Genomic DNA, 24492 nt, shown 5'->3' with positions numbered 1-24492 from the left:
CTTGACGTTTGTCAGCTAGTTGACATTGTCCACTCTTAAGCACTAATGATAAACGACTGCTTTAGAGCTTTGCCAACTAGTTGGACAAATAGATCGTTGCATGGTTCTTCTGCTTGAACAAATCCTGCTTCAAGTGATTTTTCTAACCAATTGACGTTTGTCAGCTAGTTGACGTTGTCCACTCTTAAGCACTACTGATGATCAGCTGCTTTAGAGATTGACCAACTAGTTGGACAAATAGCTCGTCGCATGGTTCTTCAGCTTGAACAAATTCGACGTCAAGTGATTTCATCAATAATGCTTAGGAGTGGACAGCGTCAACTGGCTGACAAACGTCAACTAACTTGCAGAATTCACGAGACTCAAGATGTGTAGAAGATCCATGCGACGACCTATTTGTCCAGCTAGTTGGCCAATCTCTAAAGTAACTATTCATTAGTAATGCTTAGGAGTGGACAACGTCAACTGGCTGACAAACGTCAATTGACTTGCAGAATTCACGAGACTCAAGATTTGTAGAAGATTTATGCGACAACTTATTTGTCCAGCTAGTTGGCCAATCTCTAAAGTAACTATTCATCAGTAATGCTTAGGAGTGGACAACGTCAACTGGCTGACAAACGTCAATTGACTTGCAGAATTCACGAGACTCAAGATTTGTAGAAGATCCATGTGACGACCTATTTTATCCAACTAGTTGGCCAATCTTTAAAGTAGCTGTTCATCAGTAATGCTAAGGAGTGGAAAACGTCAACTGACTGACAAACGTCAATAGGCTAATCTCTAGCGCCATAGCATTATTGAATATGATGGATTTTTTATTCATACTCTTATATACTTTTAGTCAATGTGACACTAGTACTTAGAGAAACTTTTTTTTTTTTGAATAAATGTGTTTATTCTTTTCTTTTTCGTTGAAAATTTCGTAGAGATGGCTAGGGACACTCTTTCCAAAGATTCAAGGAATAAGAATCGTTTCAAACGAAGTTTATCGCGTGAAGGTTGGGTAGATGACCATGCAGATCCTTCTCAGAAAGGAAAATGACTTTGTTTTCCCCATGTTATGATATCTGGTCATTCAAGAGGAGGAAACATTTCATCTGTGGAGCTGAAGCTTGCAGTGCACACCGATGACTGGTCCTTTAAAGGCACATGATACAGAAAGGGACACATCACTTGATTTGATAGCTTTGAGTGAATATCCTTCAATCATTGACCTACTTCCTAGAGATGAGATTGATACGGAGCGTCAGCCATATTTATGTCATCCTCCACATCATGATCGAACTCGCAATTGTCCACAGGCTGTTTTGGCGTAGAAAATCATGCAACATTTCACTCGATGGGGTTTGAACATTGAACTTCGAGGCGACATTCGATATCTCAGTGGTTTTTGGGACTGGAGCTTGGACGTGAGTCATAAACTACAAAGTAGAAAGTCGACAGCTTCCTTTGGTGAAGTTATATTTGCAGCTAGTAAGGAGTACAGTCGTCCTAATGGTATGTACCGGGCTTTGTGTGAGTTTTGGTATCCCGAGACCAATACTTTTGTAACAGGTTGTGGGAAAGTTGGCATTTCTTTATGGGAAATGCAGAAGATTTCTAGGCTTTCTATCACCGGTGAGTATTATGAAGAAGTGGTACCCAGTCTCGATGAACTCATGGGTTACAACGGTATTTCAGGGCTTTCTCTTTCCTGTCAATATCTGTTTAAGGCATATGCTTTACTGATTTTTGAAAAAGGGAGTGACTGTGTTAGTCACAATGAGTAGCTTGATATCTGATACGTTAAAGCTGAACGAATTTCTAATCTTCGTCTGACAGTAGAGTATAAAGAAAAGGCAAAATCATTCTACATTAATCGTAATTGCCGTCAATATCCTAGAACAAAATTACGAAGACCCTTTTCTTCTCGAGTTACTTTGGCTAAGGGGGTAGTAAAGAGGGAGAAAATCCATTTATCAGGCTCGGTTTTCTTGCAAATCAGAATGTTGAAGATAAAGCTATGACAGCTGCATATCTCTCCTTGTGGTTGTGTCGTTTTGTTCTCCCTTGTGAGAATGGTGATGTTATTCGTCTAGGTACTTTCAAGATAGCAGCATTGATTACTCGAGGTACTACGTTCAGTTTGGTACCTCCACTTCTGTATTGTTTGTACAAAGGTCTAACTCATACCTATTGGGGTATGAAAACACAGAAAGTTGTACATACTTCCACGAGTTATTGTCCTCTTCATTACTTGTTTGGGTGGGTTGGACTTCATTTTCCTCGGGGAGTATTTGGTAGCATTGATGTTAACTTTGGACCTCCGTATTTGGTTCGCACAGCTGGTGTTTCCAACTCATACTTTTATTGGGAAGATAGTGCTAAAGATGCGAGGGATCTGATCATCACCATGGATTCTAGTAATTTTAAATGGCATCCTGAGGAGATTTGACCACCAAAAGGTCATAGAAGGATACGGACTGATGATGGTGATGATCTTTCTGAAGTTCAAGCTTTCATGATAAGCTGTCGTCTTGGATTTGTTATGTTTCGATATGGTGATGTTTGCGAGGTGGAAATGTATAGCCCTTACAGGTTTGCTCGTCAACAAGGCTTTCGTCAACGTATCTCCGGAACTCCGATTCCTTTCATAAGATCCGTGGATGGGATAGAGTTATACAGTTTATGGTTGTCTTTGATTCAGATCAAAAGTCGAGTCAACTTTTTTATTCCTCCAAAAGTGTAAGACATGAACCGACAATTTGATAAGAGTTATAGGGATTGGTGGGTTCAAGATGTAGTACCTCACTTGGATGCCCTTAATTTCCGTCTTCTTGAAGATATCGCCTCCGTTTCGAACTTTAATGTTGATGAAAGAAAAGGAGTAAAAGATCGTGAGGCACGTCGTACTTTGCTTGTCACGCCAAAACCTTCTCGAAAAAGAAGAATAGAACATACACATATTGATGAAATGCAGAATGTCATTACGGAGCCTAAATTGAAATTGCGTTTCAATAAAATACTGCCGACTCCAACGACTACTCAAACAGAACAGGCCAACATTCTTGGTGTAGATGTAGAACAAGTTGTTCATAAATCAAGTCCAGTGGGTTCTTTGAAGCCTGTTGTTCAGACTGAGCCTAAAGATACAAGTTTGATTTCAGATAGGCAAGAAGCTGAAGTTGAGAATGATGTGTCTCCTAGGAAAGGTAATTTTACAAACTTTTTTCCTTTCTTAGAAATTTCATGTTTTTTTTTTAAATGTATAATCTTTTGTGATTTAATTGATCTCGCAGAATCATCAACCAATATACATTCCATTGCCGATTTGTTCGCTTCAGAAGATTTTTCAATCCTCCCTGTCTTCTCGGGTATGGGAGATGTTTGGAATGTCAGTCATCTTAGTAGAGGGCTTTCGAAATTGGTTGATACTGAAGACGCCTCAAAGAGTGATGGGGACGAGATTTCTTCATGTCCTCGTCAGAATTCTCGTGGCACTCCATCAACTTCAACTACACATACGGTTCCTATCACATTAGCTTTACCTACTTCTAATAAGTTGGTTGATTCAAATGTGATTGTTCCGAAGTCACATGGAATGCTTACTGTTTCTACCCAAACTTGACAAGCTTCTTTGCATGATAGTGACATCGACTTATGCGTTCCACAAGCATTACATAGAGCTCGTGATGAATTCTTTCGATCTAGAGTTGAGTTGATGCTCAATATTGGTTTTTCCAATCTAAGAGAATGGCAATCATTTCATATCCCTACCATCATTTCTTCTCTCAAAGATGCTTTCAGAACTGATCCTATGCCTTTTGCTAACTTCTTCGAATCGCTTATAACTGGATTAGAAGCGTATCTTTCAAGACGAGAGAAAGTTTTATCATTTTTGTCAGCAGATGATAGGGATCTTCAGCTATCTGTCTTATATCAGGAAGCTCAGCTAAAACGTCAATCAGTGGATAGTTTACGTATACAATTGACTGAAGTTAAAGATAAAGAAGTTGAACTGACTAAACAAGAAGTTGAGATAGAAATCGAGTTGACTCAGATCAAAGAAATGCTACTACAAGTCGCTGCTTCTAAAGAATCTCTTAATACTCAATTTCAAGAAGAAGAGGAGGCTCTACTTACTGTTGAAGCAGAGTGTATTCGCTTATCTAATGCTCCAATCATTGATGATGATGAAATAGCTGCTTGCGAAGCCGAGAGAGAGTCTTTGAAGAAGAAATTTTGGAACCTTACTTCTTTATATTAAGTTTATTTATTTATTTATTTTTACTGTATAGGACTTAGGAAATTATAACATTATTTATTTCATTCAAAATTAATAAAATTCAATTATTTCCTTATACAAGTATCTTTTTTATTTTTATTTTGTTGATGTGGTTGAACCTGAAGTAACTTTACAGGCTGCCTACGTACCCAGAAATGGGATCAAACCATAACGTAGTTCAGATGGATAATGCTCTAAGTTTTGCCTAGACTGTCCTCTCGAGTTTTCAATCTAGCGAGCTCAATTTCTTTTATTTTTTTATTTTTTTATTTTTTTTATTTTTTTATTTTTTTAACTTTGGACCATTCACAGTTTTAACTCATGCGGATAAGGAGTATCATGTAGTTTAAGCTCGTACGATAATGAGCATTGCTAAACAATTTAGGCTCATGCCACGGAGCATTGTCAAACAGTTTAGGCTCGTGTTGGGGAGCATTGTCAAACAGTTTAGGCTCGTGCTGAGGAGCATCATTCTTTTAAGCAAAGTATCTTTTGAGGAATTTACCGTTAATTGGACCAAGACGTAATCCTTCTGGTGTTAAAAGAAGATATGCACCATTAGTGTATACTTTTTTCACTACATGAGGCCCATCCCATTTTGGATCAAACTTATTTCCAGAACGGTGTGAGAGGATGATTGGTCATTGTACAGCGAGAACTAAATCGCCAACTTGAAAAGAACGTGGTCGAACTTTCTTATTGAATGCATGTGACAAACGGGCATGGTAACATTCTAATCGTTGTTGTGCTTCCAATCTCTTTTCATCCAACGCTTCAAGTTCAGCCAAACGTAACTTAGCATTCTCATCGCAGGTCAGACCTTCTTGGATCGCAATCCTCAGGGAATATATTTGTCGTTCCAATGGGAGAACAGCTTCAACTCCATAAACCAATGAGTAAGTGTGGCTTGTGTGGAGGTGCGGTATGAGGTTCTGTATGCCCCTAATGCTTCTCCAATTTGTTCATGCCAATCTTTTTTAGATTTTGAGACAACCTTCTAAAAAAGCTTGCAAAGAGTTTTGTTGAAGGCTTCGACGAGTCTATTTGCTGCAGCGTTGTATATTGTAGAACATCTCTGCTTAATGTTAAACGTCATGCAGAATTGATCCATCAGCGTATTACTAAAAGATTTCCCATCATCTATCATGATATATCGTGGAATGCCGTAACGGAAAACGATATTATTTTTAATGAAGTCAACTACTGTTTCTTTCTTGACCTCTCGAAGGGGAATTGCTTCAGCCCGTTTAGAAAAGTAATCTGTTACGGCGAGAATATAGAGATGTTGCCTTGAAGATTTTGGAAGTGGTTCAACGACATCAAGTCCCCACCCGTCAAAGGGCCAAGATGTGATTGTAGGATGTAACAGCTCTGGTGGTTGACGAATATAATCCCCATGAAATTGACAAGCTTTACACCTCTTTGCATGGTCTAAAGAATCTTTCACCATAGAAGGCCAGTAAAATCCCATCCTCTTCAGACTATGATGGAGTTTCGGCCCTGATTGATGTGAACCGCACATTCCAGAGTGTGCTTCTTCCAAACCATCTTGAATTTCATTATCTCCGAGACATCTCATCAAGATATCGTCGAAAGAGCAACGATATAACTTATCATTGAAATATAAAAATCGAGGTGCCCTACGACGTATTTCGATTTTGTGTTTTAGGTCGTCTAGCAGCTTTCCATGTTGTAGATAGTCGATAAGTGGTTGTCTCCAATCTGTGACTTCAGTTATTTCGACAGTGTTTGCTTCGTGCAATTCACCATTTTCCTCTATCAAAGGAGGTATTACCCACCTATGGCAGATAGGGATACTCATTGTCTCTCCTTTTAGCATAGCCAAACTTGCAATAAAATTAGCTAAAGCGTCAGCTTGCTTGTTTTCGGCTCTTGGTATGTGTTTGATGATGACGTCTTCAAACTAGCTTAGAAGTTGTGTAACATACTAGTGATAAGGTACCAATTCATGTTTTCGAACGTCATACTCTGTTGAGAGTTGGTTGATGACAAGCTGTGAGTCCCCATACATATAAAGTTGGTGTAACTTCATCTCTAGCCCGAATTCTAAATCAATGATCAGATATTGGTATTCTACAACATTGTTTGAACATAATTTTGCCAAGACAAATGAAAATGGCAATACCTCATTTTGTGGGATGATAAAAATTACACCTGCCCCCGTTCCATCTCTTCTAGTTGCACCATCAAAGAACATTCTCTAAGCTAGAAGTACATCAATAGAGAATACTTCTTCGTCAGGTAAGTCGTGAGACAATTCCCATTCAATCGGAATAGGATGATCAGCAAAAAAGTCGGCTAACACCTGCCTTTTTACAGCCTTTTGAGGGATGTAAATAATCTCAAATTCGGATAAGAGAAGGGCCCATTTAGCTAGTCTTCCCGACAAGACTGGCCTTGTCATAATGTACTTGAGTGGATCAGCTCGCGCAGTGAGTCGGATTGTGTGCGATAACATATAGTGCCGGAGTTTCTTTGTAGTAAAGATGAGCGCTAAACATGTCTTCTCGATGGGTGAATAGTTTACTTCTGCTCCAACAAGTGTTCGACTCAAGTAGCAGAGTGCACATTATTTTCCTTCGTCATTTTCTTGAGCCAACAATGCTCTTAGTGACATTTCTTGTGCACTAATATAGAGAATCAGTGGCTTTTCAGGAATTGGTGCAGAAAGAACAAGAGGTTTGAGAAGATACTCCTTGATGCTTTTCAGAGCATTCTCACAAGCTTCATCCCATTCAAATGATGTATCTTTCTTCATCAATTGACTAAAGGGATGATAACGCCCAGCTAAGTTTGAAATGAACCTACGAATGTAAGCAAGTCGGCCTTGTAGACTGTTGAGTTCATGAATGTTCTTTGGTGCCGGCATTTTTTGAATGACTTCAATCTTGTTTCGATCAATTTCAATATCGTGATGCCGAATCACGAATCCCAAAAATTTACCCAAGGTGACTCCAAAAGCACATTTTAATGGATTCATCTTGAGCTGGTACCGTCCGAATCTGTCGAAGGTATCACGTAGATGTTGTAAGTGATCTTCTATTTTCCTGGACTTTACTACTAAGTCATCAACGTAACATTCCACCTTGTCATGTAGCATGTTATCAAAGATTTTCTGCATAGCTCGCTGGTAAGTGACACCAGCATTCTTAAGTCCAAAAGGCATAACTTTGTAATAATATATACCTTTTGAGGTACGAAAAGGTTGTAAGCTCCTCGTCCTTTGGCGACATTCGAATTTGATTGTAACCAGAAGATCCATCCATGAAAGACAAGGCTTCATGTCTTGTAGTCGCATCAACCATAAGTTCTATGATTGGGAGCGAAAAATCGTCTTTTAGACATGCATTATTCAAGTCGCGAAAATCGACACATACTCGAATTTGTCCATTCTTCTTTCTTACCAGAATTATGTTAGAAATCCAGGTTGGATACTTTACTTCTCGGATGAAGTTAGCTTCTATCAACTTGTTGACCTCTGCCTCAATCTGTGGTATCAACTTTGGCCAAAAATGACGTTGTACCTGTTTTATTGGGCGAACTCCGTGTTTAACTGTGAGCTGATGAACAGCGATTTTGGGCTCAAGTCCTGGCATTTCTTTGTAAGTCCAAGCAAATACATCTTTGTATTCTTGTAACAACTTGAGGTATTCGGATTCTTCATGATGGTTTAGAAGAGTGCTGACAAACGTGGGTTGCGACTTTTCAATTGTCCCAAGATTTATTTCTTTCAAGTCGTCTACAATGACTTGTCCACCTTCTTCAAAGACCGATGGAGTATTTTCGAGTTCTTTATCTGACAACGTAGAATCTTCTTCAGGGAATTTATCAATGGTAATATGATTTACCGAAACGACATCTTCAGAATTGTCTGTTTCAACAATTGAAGCTCTACTGTTGCTCGTTTGGTTTGTGAGGATGATGGTGCGTCACTTCACAACCAATGCATCTGATATCGAGACCTCTAAAGTTGCTTGTCGTTTCATGCGAGATCGAATAGCGCTATGCAAGCCATTACTATCTTTATGTTCTACATGTTTATTCATTTGCGTATGTCGACGTCGCGATTCTCTTCGTATTTTTACTCCAACCTTCTGACCAAGTCTAGATAGAGCAAATGCACGAGATTTATGAATTTTTACATCATGACGATCATCTAAAGCACCCAATCGATCAAATACCGACGTGGTCGAGATGTGACCACCAATTCGATCAAAGACTGATGTCCGTGGAACTGGTGTTTTTACAGACTCATCAATGATTTCTACTGTAGTATGTTGTGAAGCAGCCGTCTTCATCTTAGAAATTTTGATTGGAGCTTCTGGCGTATACCCTAGCCCTGCTCGTGTGAATGAAACTTTTTCTCCAGCTCGAACGAGTTTGACTTGTGTTGCAGTTAAACCATGAATTTAATCAGTCTGTGGTAGTTCACCCAATCGCACAGGTTCACCTTTTCCATAACCGGCAATCTTGAATAACTTTGAAGTTTTAGGACCCAACCAACTTTTGGATTCTACTTTTGCGAGGTTGTCTTCATAGTTTTTCGCGATTGACGTAGTTGGGACAACATTTTCCACGGGTGTCCTTACTATATAAGATTTTTGGAGAGGTGTAACCGGAAATGTTAATTCTTCTTTCAACGTCTCCAATTCGATTTTAGAGACAAAAAGGCTTGGTTTTTGAAGAAATCTCTTCGAAAGGTGATTGTTTCGGCTTCCATCACGATTGCGGTACATAACGAAGCATTGGGGTTGGCAACACAATTGTGGATGACGCGTCCACCATTGATTGACCCACATTGATCTGTCGAGTTTCTGGTTCTTGTTTCTTACTATGTTCTTTCTGAAGTGAAGGACCAGGAGAAATCTCCTCGGCATCATTCATAGTATGCTTTCCTTTGTCGAGTTTTTGCTTACTAGAAGGAGGTACTGAAACTGGAAGTGCTTCTTGAATGACATCCCCTTCAAAATAGAATTTCGCATCTGCAAAATATGTTTTTGCCTTGTCAAACGGTTGATCTTCGGCTATTACACGCTTCTGCACACCATCTTGGTAATACTTAAAGCATTGATGTAATGTAGATAGTACTACCCCAGTTTCATGTAGCCATAGTCGATCGAGAAGTAAGTGATATGAAGTTTTACTTCGAGCAAGTTGACTCTTATCATGCCGATCGCTCTTTGACCTCCTAAATTGAAACCCTGAATCATCAACTTACTGCGAGCAAGTTGATCCGATGAGATGCCAACTTGTTTCATAGTACGAATTGGCATGATGTTGACCGCAGAACCACAATCCAGGAGGATTCTTTGAATTTTAGTTTCCCTCACATAACCTGTAACATAAAGAGGCCTATTGTGGGGTCGAGACCCCAATTGGAGATCCTCGTCAGTGAAGGTGATTGTGGCCATACACATACTATCTTGTTGTGGATTTATGTCAGGTTGACCTTCCTGTTTTGAATCAGTTGAGTTTTACTTTGAAGCATACTGAACCTTTTGAAGTTCATTGGAGAAATCCAAGTCAACCTGCAAATCTTTCATTTTCGAGGTGATATTGTCTTTCTCAAGTTTCTGATCTCCATCGCTAGAAGTAATAGGATGTTCTTCTGATCTACTGTCGATATCATTTTCGAGCACCTCCGCTTCCACTTAGTGACATGAAACAGTGCAGGCTTCCTTCAAGAGCTTCCTTGGTAAGAATTCTAAAAAAGTAACCGGCACACGGGGAGGTTGTTGAAAGATGTTTTTAGGGTCTGCGAGCGGAACTTGGAAAGCCTTCTTCTTTGTTGCTCTCTTTCGTTTCTTTGACCCTGTACTTGGTTTTGACTTTCTTCTCTTTCTCTTTGACTTCGAAATAGAAGGAGTTGGCACATATGTATGGCGTCTTTTTCGACGAGTGACAACTGTCCACCCTTCATCATCAACTGAAGCAGACTCTGAGATATCTGACTTTGAGTTTGAAGCTGAATGAGATTGTGGTCCTTGTTGAAGTGAAGTGGGAAAGGTGATGATTTTTCTTTAATGTGGCCTTGCCCCCAGCGTGGGATGGACCCTTTCAACATCAGAATGTACAGATATGAGTTGTGATGGTTTAGGTAAAATTTTGGTAATCTGTGGAGATGGAATCTGCGTAGCATACTGACTTATCAAGAGTATTGGATCAAAAGATCCAAAAGTGACAGAGGTCATGTTGGAAGTAGCAATATTTTCGACACAGTCAAGTTCAATTTTCCCTTGACGTGCCAAATCCATAATCTTCTCTTTGAAGACGAAGCATTTTTCAATCGGGTGACTAATCACCCTATGATAGCGACAATATTTTGGATCATTGTCACGACCTGCTTCCTCGGGTCGTTTGGGCACTGGAAGTTCAATGAGCTTTAATTTCAGCAACTCTTCGAACATGCCCAAGACGTCAGCATCGGGAAAAGGGTACTCTTTTGCCTCAAGCTCTTTGAGAGTTTTCCAAGCTTTTCATTTTTCTTGTGTTGAATCAGCTCGCAGCTGATTTTCTCTTCTTTTACCTGTAATCTTGACAAGTTTGCTGGTGGTAGTAGATAAGACTTCTTTAGTTTTGAAGGACTTGCCATCCTTTTTTTCTTGCTTTCGAGGCTCGCTTGGTCGTGGAGTCTGATGCACAGCTATACTCTGCTCCATGTCGTGGGCTCGAGTAGCTAAGTGTATGGCTTGATTCCTTTCAAGATGTAAAGGAGTTGCCAGTGCATCCCTTGAACACACATCTCGATAGCAGAAGATTGGGAGAGTCGATCCATGCAGTTGAGGGAAAGATTTCTCCATCGCTCTATGTATTCAATGACTGGTTCATCCTTCCTTTGTTTGACGGCAGCGAGCTCCACCATACTTACTGTTCTTCTAGTGCTGTAGAAGCGGCTGAGAAACACTCTTTCAAATTGATCCCAACTATCTATTGAATTGGGTTCCAAATCAGTGTACCAATCGAACGCATTGCCAAGGAGGGAGTGAATGAATTTTTTCACCATAAAATCACCGAATGTACCGGCGTTGTTGCAAGTTTCGATGAAGTGGGCAATATGCTGCTTTGGATTGTCTTTTCCTTCGAACTGTTGGAATTTTGGTGGTTGATATCCTTCCAGAAGACGCATTTGTTCGATGCGTTGAGTGTAGGGTTTGGAGTAGACCAATGAGGATTGTGGCATGCCCCATACTGAGCACGAATGGTGTCAGTAATCATTGCTTGCAGTTGTTGAACAGAAAGCGAGGCAACAGACCCTTGTGGTGGATCTCGAGTAACTTTTCGTAAATCAGAATAGTCTGCTCGTTGTTCCTCTTCGTGCGGAGCCATGTATGCTTCAGGGGTGAATCCTGGAGGATGTGAGGGTCCAGCACTCGACTCATTTTCTTTGTCTTTCTGCTCCAAACGACTGGCGAGAGTTGCAATTTGAATATCTTTTTTTTTTCCATTGCTTTTGTTCACTTGTTGATGGTGTCTGCCATCTGAGCAACTTGTTCCTTCATCGTTAGCGCTCCAGCTGTCATCACTGCTCTAATGGATGTGTGAGTTTGTGACGGAGAAGTAATCGATAAATATCTAGACGATTCCTCGCTTGACTGCGAATCAGATCCAGAATTTGACGAGTCGTCTTTTACCACGTTCGAACACAATTCTTTCGTGGTAAGTGTCGTTTTTGTGGCACGTTTCTTGGAATGATGCTGGAGAGGCTCCATTAGCTTGATTCCACCAGTCTTTATCATTGTTCGTGTCACATGATGATCGCGACTAGTAACCTGATCAGATTAAAGATTGGAAGAAAGGATTTTCTTACCTTTCTCAGTAGCGGCAGATGCGATAGCGTTGACGTTGCGAGATGTCATTGATGCTTTAGGTAATGTTCTTGTAGTTGACTGAAAGATGAGAGGTTGAGAATGTCTCACCGGGCGTGTTAGAAATTTGTCGACAATAAATTTCAACCGATCTACCTCGAGATTCGTGAAATAAGATCGCAAATGATTTTATTGATTTTTGATGAAAAGTAGATACAGATCTAAGAGTTTCCTCTGATTAACAGTCAACTACAAAATAGTGATGATGACGTATGTAGCTTTTCTTCTCTCCGGGCTTCGCGCTTTATCGACTGAGAATGATGCTTTAACGTTGGCTTTGCTTTGTGCTTGATCTTTTGTAGAGGCTTCTGTAGATTTTCTTCTCTCCGGGCTTCGCGTTTTATCAGCTGAGAAAGTTTTCTTGGCTTTTAGAGAAGGGCTTTGTGCTTGATCTTCTCTTTAGTCGGAGTCCGGATCTCTGAGGAACCTTGCTTTATCTCTAGAGGAGGGCTTGAGAGCTTCTTCTTCTCTAGAGGGAAAGCTTCTGTCTTTTGAGAGAAAGTGATTCAGATCCCCTCTCAATGAGAGAGGCTATTGTATTTATAGACTTAAAGGTAATTTAGCTTTCCAATTATACCCTCAACTTAAGAAGGTTTAATTGATTTATTTAAAAGGCTAAATTTGTCCAAATCCAATTTTAAGGATTTTCTGGATTATTATTGGGCCAAATTTATTTATTTGGGTATAAGGCCCAATATTTAATATGGATCACTTGGATTTGCTGGATCATGGGCTTTATTTGCGAAAGCCCAAAACCCAGGCTTGTAAGAGGCACGTTCCCATTTAATGGACTTAATTTGGATTTGAGACTCATTATAAAATTATGGATTTTTATTTATAAAATTTGTAAAGGCCTCCTTAAAATTTTGGTGCCTACAATGTGTCATGGGCTTGAGTTATGTTCAGCGATTTACACAGTGATTCTGAGAAGTTGGTCATATTCTTGTAATGGGTAAATGAGGCAAAGTGTAGCCTGTTTATAGTTTTTTAGGAGACATTAGCTTGAAGATGGTATTATTTTGGTTGGTATATAATATTCCATCCTGTGAGATACAACTATACCTATTTGTAGCTTCCCTCTACTTAAACTTGTTTGAGGTCCTCCCTGTTAAATTTTATTTTGTGGAAATGCAAGTGAAACTCAATTATTATATGATATGGCAACACATGAATTGCATAATAACGTCATAATCTTTCAAATAGGATTTGCAAAATTGACTTGCTCTGTTTTGGAGTGCTGGAAGTGACTCATTCCAATGTTATACATATTAACTTGCAATTTTAGTTTATGTTTGTCAAGGTACTATAGTTTAACAAAGATTGGCAACTTTATATGGAATCAAAACAGAGCAATTCTTCTTGTAAACAGATCTTGGTGGCCATCCGTTTATAATTCAAAGACCGATGAGTAAATGTTCACTGAGGAGAAAGAGGTGTCTCCTAAAATGTACTTGTGGCATGCACATATCATTTGGTACTTCATTATCTCTAACCATCTAAAAATGTTGTGATGAATCAGATGGTTAGACTATCCAATCTATTGACTATTTTTGTGTTAGGAAGTTTCCTAGGTGGGATTCGTCCATCGGATAGTGCATGTTTTCTTTGTATACTATAACACATTGCTTTGGGAAGGGGTTCCTCATCTATAGTATTCTAAATTTTCTAATCTTATTAATGGACTACTGATTGGTCTTCAACCCAAAGAAGTCATGATTTTTTGGCGCACATTATCAATTGTTTTTTGTGTTATTTCCTTTATAACTATTGAAGCACCTCCGCTACAACAAATATGGCAATTAGGAATGGTTTATAACCGTTCCTAAGCCAGTATAAAACAGTTGATAAACCGTCTCTAATCGAGGCGTCGTTAACAAATTTAAACGATTGGAAACCATTCTAGATCTCAAGATTTAGAACGGTTAAAAATCGATCCAGAACTAGAATTTCGAACGGCTAAAAACGATTCCAAATATGCGTTTATACACTAACAAAAAATATCTTAGACATCGTATTTTATAAGATGGATGTCCGAAGTCTGGGACATTAGACATCGGTTACAAACCGATATCTTAAATGGGCATAAACTGATATCTAAACTTTAAAAAAAAAAAAAAGTAATTTTAATTTTTTTTTCTACACACCTATTACCTACAATCAAGATAGACCCAAATAGAGAACATCGAGGTTCTCTATCACATTATTTATACACAAAAAGAGTTACAGTGAATCATAATTTACAAATCCAAAATTACAATGCATCGATAAACCTTTTACAATCGTTACACAAGCACATGTGTCTACAAGGAAGCAAAGCCATCACCCCCATCCCTCCCTATCTTTTTTAAGATCTTCAAAATGCTTGCAACTGTCAATCAAATAGTTTTTCGTGTCACCACATTGCATACTCTCACGATGAGCTTCTGTACCTTCAAAGGAATGTCTCAGAAGCAAGTGCTCCTGATTAATCAAAGAACCAAGAACTATAAGGTGAGAAACCTTCATGTCCACTGTTCGGCTCCAAAGGCAGTCTAATAAAAAACATAAATAGATTGAATACAAATAAAAGTACCTAAGATAAAGGACCCAGAGTCTGTGTTGACAACAAAAAATCAAATTTTAGTTGATGTTATCATTTTTTCAACATTACCAAATGAAGGATTCTCAATGAAAAAGCGATGAATCCTAGGACACCAACAATGCAAACTTTTAAGGAGGGAAACAAGAAACTTAATACCTTCCATAGCTCCAAGATTAAAAAAAATGAGATCAGATAAAGAAACCAAGGCTTCCTAATAATACCTGTTTTAGATTGAGGAGGAGACTTCTAGTTAGATATGCCTGCATGATTGCACGTGCACTAAGAAAAAGTAATTGATAACCATTTTCCTACAATTAAATTCAGTAACGAATCAACTCCAACATCGCGAAAAGCAAAAAACAATCACTCCATTTGGAAAAGAAACGTAACAAAAGCACCTCAATATCTCCAAATTCCCAAGCAGCTACAATGATTGCATTCGCTTGTTGCAGGTTCTTCTTCCTCCTCCAAGTACTTCTCAAACCCTCTAATCATGGCCTCCATGGCTATCTTAAGAGGCTTCTTCTTCTTTTTAAGTCCTTTCTGATTCCTTTGCAGGTAATGTTTTGAGAGCCTGTCACAAATATATGAGATTTTTGGAATATTAACAATAATTTTGGGAGGTTCAGTACTATGTAAATTATATTTCTTTTCACAAAAAGATTCTAATATATTTAATTATTTATTCTCATTTAAATTTTCTGAAAAAATTTAATTTAATTCATGATCATGTTTGAATCTCTCCTTGTAATCAATATCCTCTGAGCCAAACCAAATCTTTCGAATTGAATAGTTTGATAGTACCAGATGCATGGTTAGAGAGTTATGGCATACTTGAGGAGGAACTCCCAACTCTAGAAAAAGAGGTCGTAAGATGCAACCTCCTCCAAGCCCAAGGAATCCACCAACCATACCAGCTATTATCCCACAGAAACAATAAAAAAAAAAGTTGGTGTACTTTCCATCTTGTGTTTTCCTTCCCTATAGAAGAAATCACCCTCTTCCCTCTGTACGAACAGATGGCTTCATGGAGTGACACTGAGACTGCGATTGGTACCTTTACATTATAAAACTGCTATGTTAAACCCACTACTTTTTCAGCAAATGAAGCAAGAATTCAAAACTTCAGAGCATGCCCAATTCGCAATATCAGCTAAGAGTATCTAAAACTTGCCATCCAAGAACCTCCTTAGATTTGTTTTCAGGTCAATAACAATGATAGCAAGTTGGGTAACATATGTTTAATTATTTCTGAAAGGACAGTTATTTCAGGTTGAGGATTTCACTTGTAATAAGTTCAGAATCCAATAGTCGGTTGAGCAGGTTACAGTGTAAGTCTGCAAAAACATTCAAAAAAGGGGTTAAATAACGTAATCATTGATGCACGAATATTGGTCAGAAAGACGAGAACTTTTGTTACTATAACCCTTTGGATACAAGATCTAATGCTAGGATAATCCATTACTTTATGTCGAAATGTCAGATTTTAGAGTAGATGACAACCTTCGTTAGAAGCAAAATAAAGAAACCAAGTCAAGTGATTTCTCACTTGTGTGCTCTCTCACTAAGTAAAGCAGCTCACCTTAACCACCTGCACGACAAGAAAGGCCACCCACTCACACACAAGAACTGTAAAGTCTTTCCACCGAACGTTTTCCATCAGGGAAACCTGGAATTTGAAGGTGATTATGATGACGGCAAGAACAACAATGAGGTGTAAATGAGTATGCTTGTAAGATGGTAGCTTTCAGCACACATGGAATTACCTCGTCTCCTGAAAAAGCAGCGGGCCCTCTGGGTAGTGGTCTGTACTGTCCAGGATCATCTGAAATCCAAAGAACAATATAGATGGTTTGAGAGGTTTGACCTCAGTTTTATTTTTATTTTTTTCATTTATGCATTGTTACGATATTTTCTCAAGATTAGTTGGTTACACAAACTTTCCAATTGAATTTTATTCCAGAGATTGGTTTATGGGAGACCGAGGCCATTGGATGTAGGTTCAAACCATCCCAGATGCAATTTATGGGTACAGTAACTACATAGACCTATGTTTCCTTTATAACTCAACACAAGATAAGCTACTACATACTTTATTAAAATCATCATCTTTTCTAACCCTCTCATAATGTTGTTAGTCAACTATTTAGGAGTTTATGCAAATGTATAATCGTATTCAATTTTTTTTTAATAGGAAAGCAAGTGAAGGGGCAATTTTGATCTCAGGACTGTGGTGTTACACTCATAGAGTTGACTACCTCACCAAGGTACTGAAGGTAGCACCTTCCTATTTACCATTCACTTCATACATCTTTATCTATTTTTATAATTTTTAATTGATAAAATACTAATATTTTCAACTAATTAGAGTATTAAATATTATTTATTTTTTACCTTAATTGCAAGCAACACTCTATTTTGAAGGAACAATATGATTTGGATGTGTTTTACAAGGTTGAAAAGTTTGATCTCCTTAAATTTCAAAATATTTTGACATAATTTTGAGGAAATAATGCAATTTACATGCTGCAATTCTAGAATTTCAGTGGAAATACGCTATTCGTCAATAATTTCACAAAACTAATTGTGATTTCGATAGAAATTATTAAACATTAGGGGTACACTATGACTAGGAAAATATTTTCTAATCCGTCAAACAGAGATCCTTTTCTATCTTTAGAGAAGTCCCAGGGTGGCAAATTAAATTTTCTTTACACTAATTATATCACCTATAACAAGGAAAAAAACAAAACAGAAAACTCATGTTCTTACTTGATCAATCAAGATGGTAGCCGAAACATCGTTGTACTTGGAAATTAGGCAAGTGGCATCATATTCCTACAAATTTTCAGATTGTCATTTTTTAAAGTTAGTCTGAAACATCTCAGTACAAGAAAATAAGTAATTAGGAACAATACTTTGAAACGGCGTTTAGCCCTTTCTAATTTAAAACGGCTTTAAACCGTTTTTCTGCTGAAATCGTTTCTCTCTATCACTTAAACCCAGAGAGATACCTTTTAGGTCTCTCATTCGAATAGGAACTTTACAGATGGAACGGACCCATCTTCGTTTGTAAATTGATTTCAAATGTCAAAATCCTCAACAAGGATTTCTCCAAAGCTTCGTTTGTAAATCAGTCTCTCATGCTCGACTTCTTCAAACCTTCATTTGTAACTCGATTTCTCTCAGGTTCGATTTTATCCAGATCTTCCCTTATAAATCCATTTCCAAATCTTACTCGTCACTTATCTTTGATTTCAAAGCTCGATTGTGATATTTGGTTTTTAAACCCTAAGAGAGCTCCATCTTCATCTAGATTTAGAGAATGAAACCAGCTAGCAAACCAAACCAGTAAAGGTATTCTCTATCTGTCTCAATGCATGAATACTGAGGGAACTTTTTTAGGGTTTTGTTGCAGAGCTTTTGATCTTTTTTCGGACTAGTTTCGCTTTTAGATTTCAATTTCTGTTTTGAAGATTTATAACAATCCAGTAGGTATGGTTCTGTAATTGTGAAAATGTTTGTTCAGTTTTTTTTTAAAACAAAAAAAATTCAATGGCTTCAATTGAATTTCAAGTTCTAGTTGTTGTTCTTGCTCGATCATTGGCGGGGAAAGCTGAATCTGAGTAGAATTTTAGTAATGTTTTTATAAAATTCAAGCTCTCAAAAGGATTTCTATTGATTTTCGATGTATGATACTAATTTCAAGCATTCTTCTTTTTATTCTCATTTTCTGTGGTTTATATATGAAAATTCAACATTTATAGTTGTTTGGGCTTGATCTGAGTCTTCTAGAAAATTGAGATGTAATTGGCTTGATCTGAACATGGTTCAGCTGGTCTGAGCTTTGTAAGGTTTTGTTTCTATTAACCTTCGCATCTCTTCCATTTCTATGAGGTTCTTCTCGATCAAAATTGAGTTTCTGACTTTTGATATTTTGGCAGAACCATCCAATGTAAATTCAATTTTTGATTGAGTTGAATTTTTGACTTTGCAATTGTTTATCCAATGTAAATTACTATTTTAGAATTGCGGTTCATTGTCCAGATTTTCTGTTATGGAAATCAGGTAATAATAGTTTATTAGTACTATTTTAAAGATATAATTTTTATTAACATGTATAAATGAAATAGTAGTAAGGAAAATTTTCAGGTCATTGAAGGACGTTGTTTCAGTTGGTATTGGCAGCAGCTTCTTATTAGGTCCTCTGAATATGAAAATTCAGGGGTTTTTTTATTAATCTCTATCGTTTGAAAGGATACAATTTGTTGATAGTTGTGATCATCCAGTTGTTAGGCTTTGATTAAAATATAAAATTTCCTAAACTATGACTTGGTGTATTAGTATTGTAATGGCAGTCGTAGATTTCTAATTATAGGAATATTCATGGTAATCAGTGGCCATTTTCTTATAATTTCTTATACCTTAATCATCTTGTTAAGCTAATAAAGACTCATCATGCAGCTGGACATTTCTACTAGTGGCAATAGTTGCGTTCTTCAACAGTTTCAGAGGGGTGGTGTTCATGCGTCAATGCTGGTACCTTTTCTCTTTTCATTAATCAGGAGCTGCAATTTAGAATTGTGATACTCATCTAATCATAATCGATCTTATGATGGTGTTATAAAATGGGTTCTTAGCTGAAATTCCTTTGACCTTTAAATGCACCTAGATAAATTCCAATCACTTATAACTTCAACATTTATTTATTGATAATTAGGAACAATACTTTGAGACTTACGTGGGGATTGTCTTCCACAAAGCTAGATTGTATGGTTGCTTTATTCTCTCCTTAGTACTTTTTTGATCCATCTACTTCAGTTTACTCATTTAAATTGCGATTCAGCTTGAGTTTAAGTTATGATTCAACCAAGAAGACTCAAGGGTTGCTCTTACTGTACTTACCCTTCTTTATCTTCAAGCTTTGGAATAATGTCTCCAATTGAAGCTATGAAACCTGTATCTCTAAGCTAGTTCTATTTCAGTTCTACACCTAAGAACAAAAAAGGTTCATGAAACCTGTATCTCTAAGCTAGTTCTATTTATATGCCATAAATTTTGTGAATCAATCAGAGTGATAATTGAAGTCATTTTTTTCCCTCTCTTTTTCTTAACCTTGATTTCATATAATTCATAAGAGATATGTGACAACTCTCTATCGCCAAAAACCTCACGGAGAAAAAACATAAAGAAACCCTATCCTAAAGTACATATATACCGAATTAAAAATTCGCCTCGGGGGTGCTGCCCCTAAACCCTTGCATAGGCCCAGTTAGGTAGCCTGACCCTTCGGGCCGAGCCCATTCGATATGGAAAATTTCCCTTTTGATACTGTGATCAGCTCTCAAAAATTACTTATGATTGCTTATTTGAGTTTTAATAGTCTATCCTTGCATGCGCTATCCAGTTATTTTTCTGACATTACACCATTTTATAATGCTTCCTGTAGTTACTACTTGTTTCTATCTTAATGAGCCTTTTAGTTTACCTATTGCCTTGAATTCCTTGTAGGACTCTCACTCTAGTCTCAGGAACTAACAGCTATATTTTTAGCTGTTAGATTGTATTGCAGTTTGGTTATTGGATTTCCCCATTGATGGATACCATGGAAGACCGTTAGGCTGCCCATACATGTATTTTATCGTCAATGCTTTTAATGCATCTTATGATCTTTGTATATTATGTTGCAGTAGGAATATGTTCAGTTTTTGAAAACTGACCACAGGTAATAATCGAGTTAACCATATATAAATATGCTTATCTACTTTAAAATTAATTAGCTTCAATTTTTATACTTGAAAATTAATTGGGTTGTGTGATCAGGGTGGTGCTAAGAAGCTGGTCATTACGGCGGCAAGCAAGGATGCTCCCATGTTTGTTATGGGTGTCAATGAGAAGGAATACAAACCCAACATGGACATTGTCTTGCTACCCTTGCCAAGGTTGTTTTCGTGCTCTCTTCTATTTTAATTCTCTATATATATTTCTAAATGATTTTTCTTAATAAATTCAATTGGATAGCGTATCTTACGGATGTTTACCATTAATGCTTACCATTGATTGTTGATTACAAAGATACTTCATATTATGGGAGGATGTTCTTAACACACATTCATGCCATCCCATGAGCAGTCACTAAGCTGATGATGACTATTATATCTATTGCAGAAATGAAGCCTATTCAAATCTCTTCAACAATTAACACAAAAAAATTTGAAACTTCAGCATCAATGAACCTTAGACCTCCACCTAGTGATCGGCACAAATCATTCGATGAAGATGATTTTTCAAACAAGCCTGTCGTTGTCAAGAAAGTTAATGCAGTACCCATTAACGCTAGAGCGTATTCAGTTGCTGACCTGCAGATGGCTACAGACAGCTTCAGCATAGAAAACCTCATTGGGGAGGGGTCTATCGGACGTATTTATGGGGCTCAATTTGATGATGGAAAGGTATACATTTCTCCTACATGCATCAGGTCCTGTTTGGTTTAGTTTAAATTGTGTGAATCTTCTCCTTCGTAGGACTATACTTTCATATCATTATAACAATTATTAATGAGAAGGTAAGAATGAAGATTGCACTATTTTTTTCCCTAGTGTTTGTTGTGGAAAAGTGGAGCCTTTTTTTTAAGAGTGTTCTTTTGGCATTCCTAAAAGAATGTGTTCAGTTGATTTATTTGTTTGAACATTGTTATTTTTATGCTTACAAAGTAATAGTTCTGATTTTGCCAATGATACTCATCAATTGCTTGGTACTTACAAAAGGGAATCTATTCAGGTATTTACATGAAGTTTGCTCACCATCTGTTGTTCACAAGAATTTAAAATCAGCGAACGTTTTGCTGGACATGGAGCTCAATCCTCACCTTTCAGATTGTGGGTTGGCAAGCTTTGCTCCAAATGCAGAACATCAGATAAAAACTCATGCTTCCAAAGTTTCATTTCTAGTGCATGACCAAAATATATCCTTATGTATAACCAGAAAATGAAATTTGCTGGAAGTACGTTTCTGGTTAGGTGTTACTCATTATACCCTCTTTTGTCAATCTTTACTGCACCCAATTTTTTTTTTTTTTCCAATATATTTTTCATACAAGTTGTTACTGTAGTCATTATGTTAAACTTTTCATATTCCTATATTCAAGGAATAATAACATCAGGATGTTAGGACAGGAAGATATAATCCACCCTACTTACGTAGTACATTTGATGTATGCGCATGGAGTCTTCTTGTAACTCGACTGTCCTATTCCACTATAACCTTATTTATTACATTTTTTCTGTCATATATTTGTTTGTAGAGCAATTCACCCAATCTTTCCTACTTTGATTAAATTTTCTAATCCCAAGTTTCCTAGACCCTTCATATCCCTTTGTATATCTATGTTGTGGGTATGGGTATGGGTATGGGATCCTTGTTGCTTGAGGCTCAACTGAACCCAAAGATTTGACATTGAGTAATATTAAAGTAAAAAAGTTGTATTGAAAAATAAAAGAAAATAGCAAAAAGAATTTCCTTATAATAATATTAAAAATAACAAAAAGATATGTGGGTAAAGCAAGTCTGACACTTGTGTGTATGGATGATTTCAGGTTTTCAGGTTTGAATCGATGTGTGTATGGATGATTCTAGGTTTTCAGGTTTTCGGAAACCATTTCACAGGTAAAGCTATCTATTAAACAAGAGATGATTTCACTGCAAATTTTTGGAGATGAAATTATATTCTGATATCATTCTTTCTTACTTCCTAATTACTATGGGGATATGCACCTGACAGTTCAAGGCTGAGATTGGAGCAATCTTTGGTTTGATGGGTGACGCCTCAGCTCCATGACATTGATGCTTTGGCTAAGATGGTCGATCCAACACTCAAAAGGATCTACCCTGCTAAATCCCTCTCACAGTTTGTTGACGTGATAGCCTTGCTATTGAATTCCCAAAACAGAGTTTTATGAGTGCTTGGAACTTGTAATGTATATATGATAATGTAGGGAAGAAGTAATGGGTAGGTTTCTTGTTTTAGGGGGTGGTGGTGATTCCATTTATGACTTATTGTTACTCTTTTTGTGTATAAATGAATGTGATAAAAAACTTCGATGTTCTCTATTCAGGTCTATTTTGACCGCGGGTAGTATGTGCATAGAAAAAAAAATTAAAAATTAATTTTTTTAAAGTTTAGATGTCGGTTTATGACCACTTTAGATATCGATTTGTAACCGATGCCTAAAGTCTTATACTTAAGACATCAGTCTTCCAGACATCAGATTTTAAATCGATGTCTTCAGATACCTTTTTTTTTTTTTTTTTGTTCATGTAAATGCAGATTGGGAACGGTTTTAAATCGTTGCTAATTTCCATACTTTTTTTTGGTCATCCAAATCCCGAGATTTATAACGGCTTCCAACCATTTAAATTCATTAACGACGCCTCGATTAGGGACGGTCAGTCAGCCGTTTCATACTGTCTTAGGAACGGTTATAAACCGTTCCTAATTTCCATATTTGTTGTGTTAGCTAGCTATAAGAAATGTGCCAACATGATTGTGAAAAAAGCTTACCTCCCAATCTGATTTATTGCTGCCCAAATAATTTGAGAAAGCCTTCTGAGCCCACACAGTTTATAGGATTGGTAATTGGTGAATAGGTAGAAACTAACTACAGGAAAAAATTACGTAAATCAAAGCATATCCATGACATTGCCGACTTGAAGCCATAGATCGGGACATAGCAACATCTCTATCAACAATTAAAAAAATTGAGAGAACATACCTTATACTTGTCTAGATTTTTCAAGTAGATTGTCAAAACACCATGACCACCCATTGAATGTCCAAAAATGGACGCTCGTGATGTGACAAGTTGCTCAAAAATTTTACTCAAAAGTTTCAGCAATTCCTTGACAACATAGTCATACATACGCTAGTTCTTCACTTTTCTTGTGTGGCATTGAGATAAAATCCAGTGCCTGATCAAAAAATGAAATTTTATGGAGATTTCCATCATTTCCACAATATTTCTATCATTTTGAGATAAATGTTTCCACTTTACTACATTAGTGAAAGTGTTCCTACAAAACCATTTCCATTTCCAAGTGGACTGAAATGAGAACCAAAACCAAAATCCAACTGAACTAGGGGACTACAAGTTCATTTTTCTAGATTTTGTAAAATTTTCACTTGTGCATGAAAGGCCAGAAAGCCCGATGACCAAAGGCCTATTTCTTGGGCAAAATTTGTGGAATTGTTTTATAACAAGTACTCACTACGTCATAATGCGCCAAAAACGATTGTCCAAGACAGTTGCAAAAAGAGTCATTTTAAAAGGAGTGATTTTTTGAAAATGATAGTAAAATAGGGATATAGCGACGGTCGGAGACCGTCGCTATAGGGTGTTTTTTTTCTTAAAAAAAATTTCTACACCTGCCCCCCTTCACATGTTGCTGAATATTGAAGATACCCTTATGTTTTGACATTGATGACCTAGACCCCAACTAACAATATAAAAGACCCAAATGCCCCTCATCTTCAACTTTCAAACTAAAAATCATTCTGAATAATTCTGAAAGGGCTTTACCTTGTATAACTTGGAGGAGGATTGAATGAAGAAAACATGATGCTATCCACACATTTGATCTCTTTAGAGGAAGTTGAGACCAATGGATACTCCACACAATTTCTTGCAAAAGTCAACTCTTATATATACTAATCTTGGAGTAGAAGAATGGCATGATTTCAAACATTTGTAACAGTTCAATTT

General features: G+C 37.3%; 1 protein-coding gene across 17 annotated transcripts in view; it reads left to right on the top strand.

The window, feature by feature from the left end:
* The window catches only part of LOC147382731 (protein STRUBBELIG-RECEPTOR FAMILY 6-like), a 43801-nt gene that overhangs the window by 2256 nt on the left and 17053 nt on the right, over positions 1 to 24492 (top strand). For 2 of the 17 annotated variants that reach the window (XR_015173904.1, XR_015173903.1), the window contains 9 exons: positions 930 to 16594; positions 16698 to 16763; positions 16929 to 17001; positions 19199 to 19273; positions 20558 to 20676; positions 20903 to 21186; positions 21515 to 21753; positions 22330 to 22399; positions 22515 to 22865. Coding sequence is in view for 11 of the 17 variants with exons in the window: in XM_086429068.1 (XP_086285194.1) it covers positions 2735 to 3194; positions 3282 to 3610 (789 nt within the window). In the remaining 6 variants the exon portion in view is untranslated. Of the gene's footprint in view, positions 1 to 929; positions 16595 to 16697; positions 16764 to 16928; positions 17011 to 17280; positions 18092 to 18121; positions 19274 to 20557; positions 20677 to 20902; positions 21187 to 21514; positions 21754 to 22329; positions 22400 to 22514; positions 22867 to 24492 lie in introns of those variants that run through there. The other 15 variants (XM_086429075.1, XM_086429072.1, XR_015173905.1 and 12 more) reach the window with 14 other exon arrangements.

The sequence above is a fragment of the Akebia trifoliata genome, chromosome 16 (assembly GCF_017979445.1).
Source record: "Akebia trifoliata isolate Shusen 1 chromosome 16, ASM1797944v1, whole genome shotgun sequence".
Lineage (NCBI taxonomy): Eukaryota > Viridiplantae > Streptophyta > Magnoliopsida > Ranunculales > Lardizabalaceae > Akebia > Akebia trifoliata.
The sequence above is the reverse complement of the archived record's forward strand: the minus strand, read 5'-3'. Positions and strand labels throughout refer to the sequence as shown.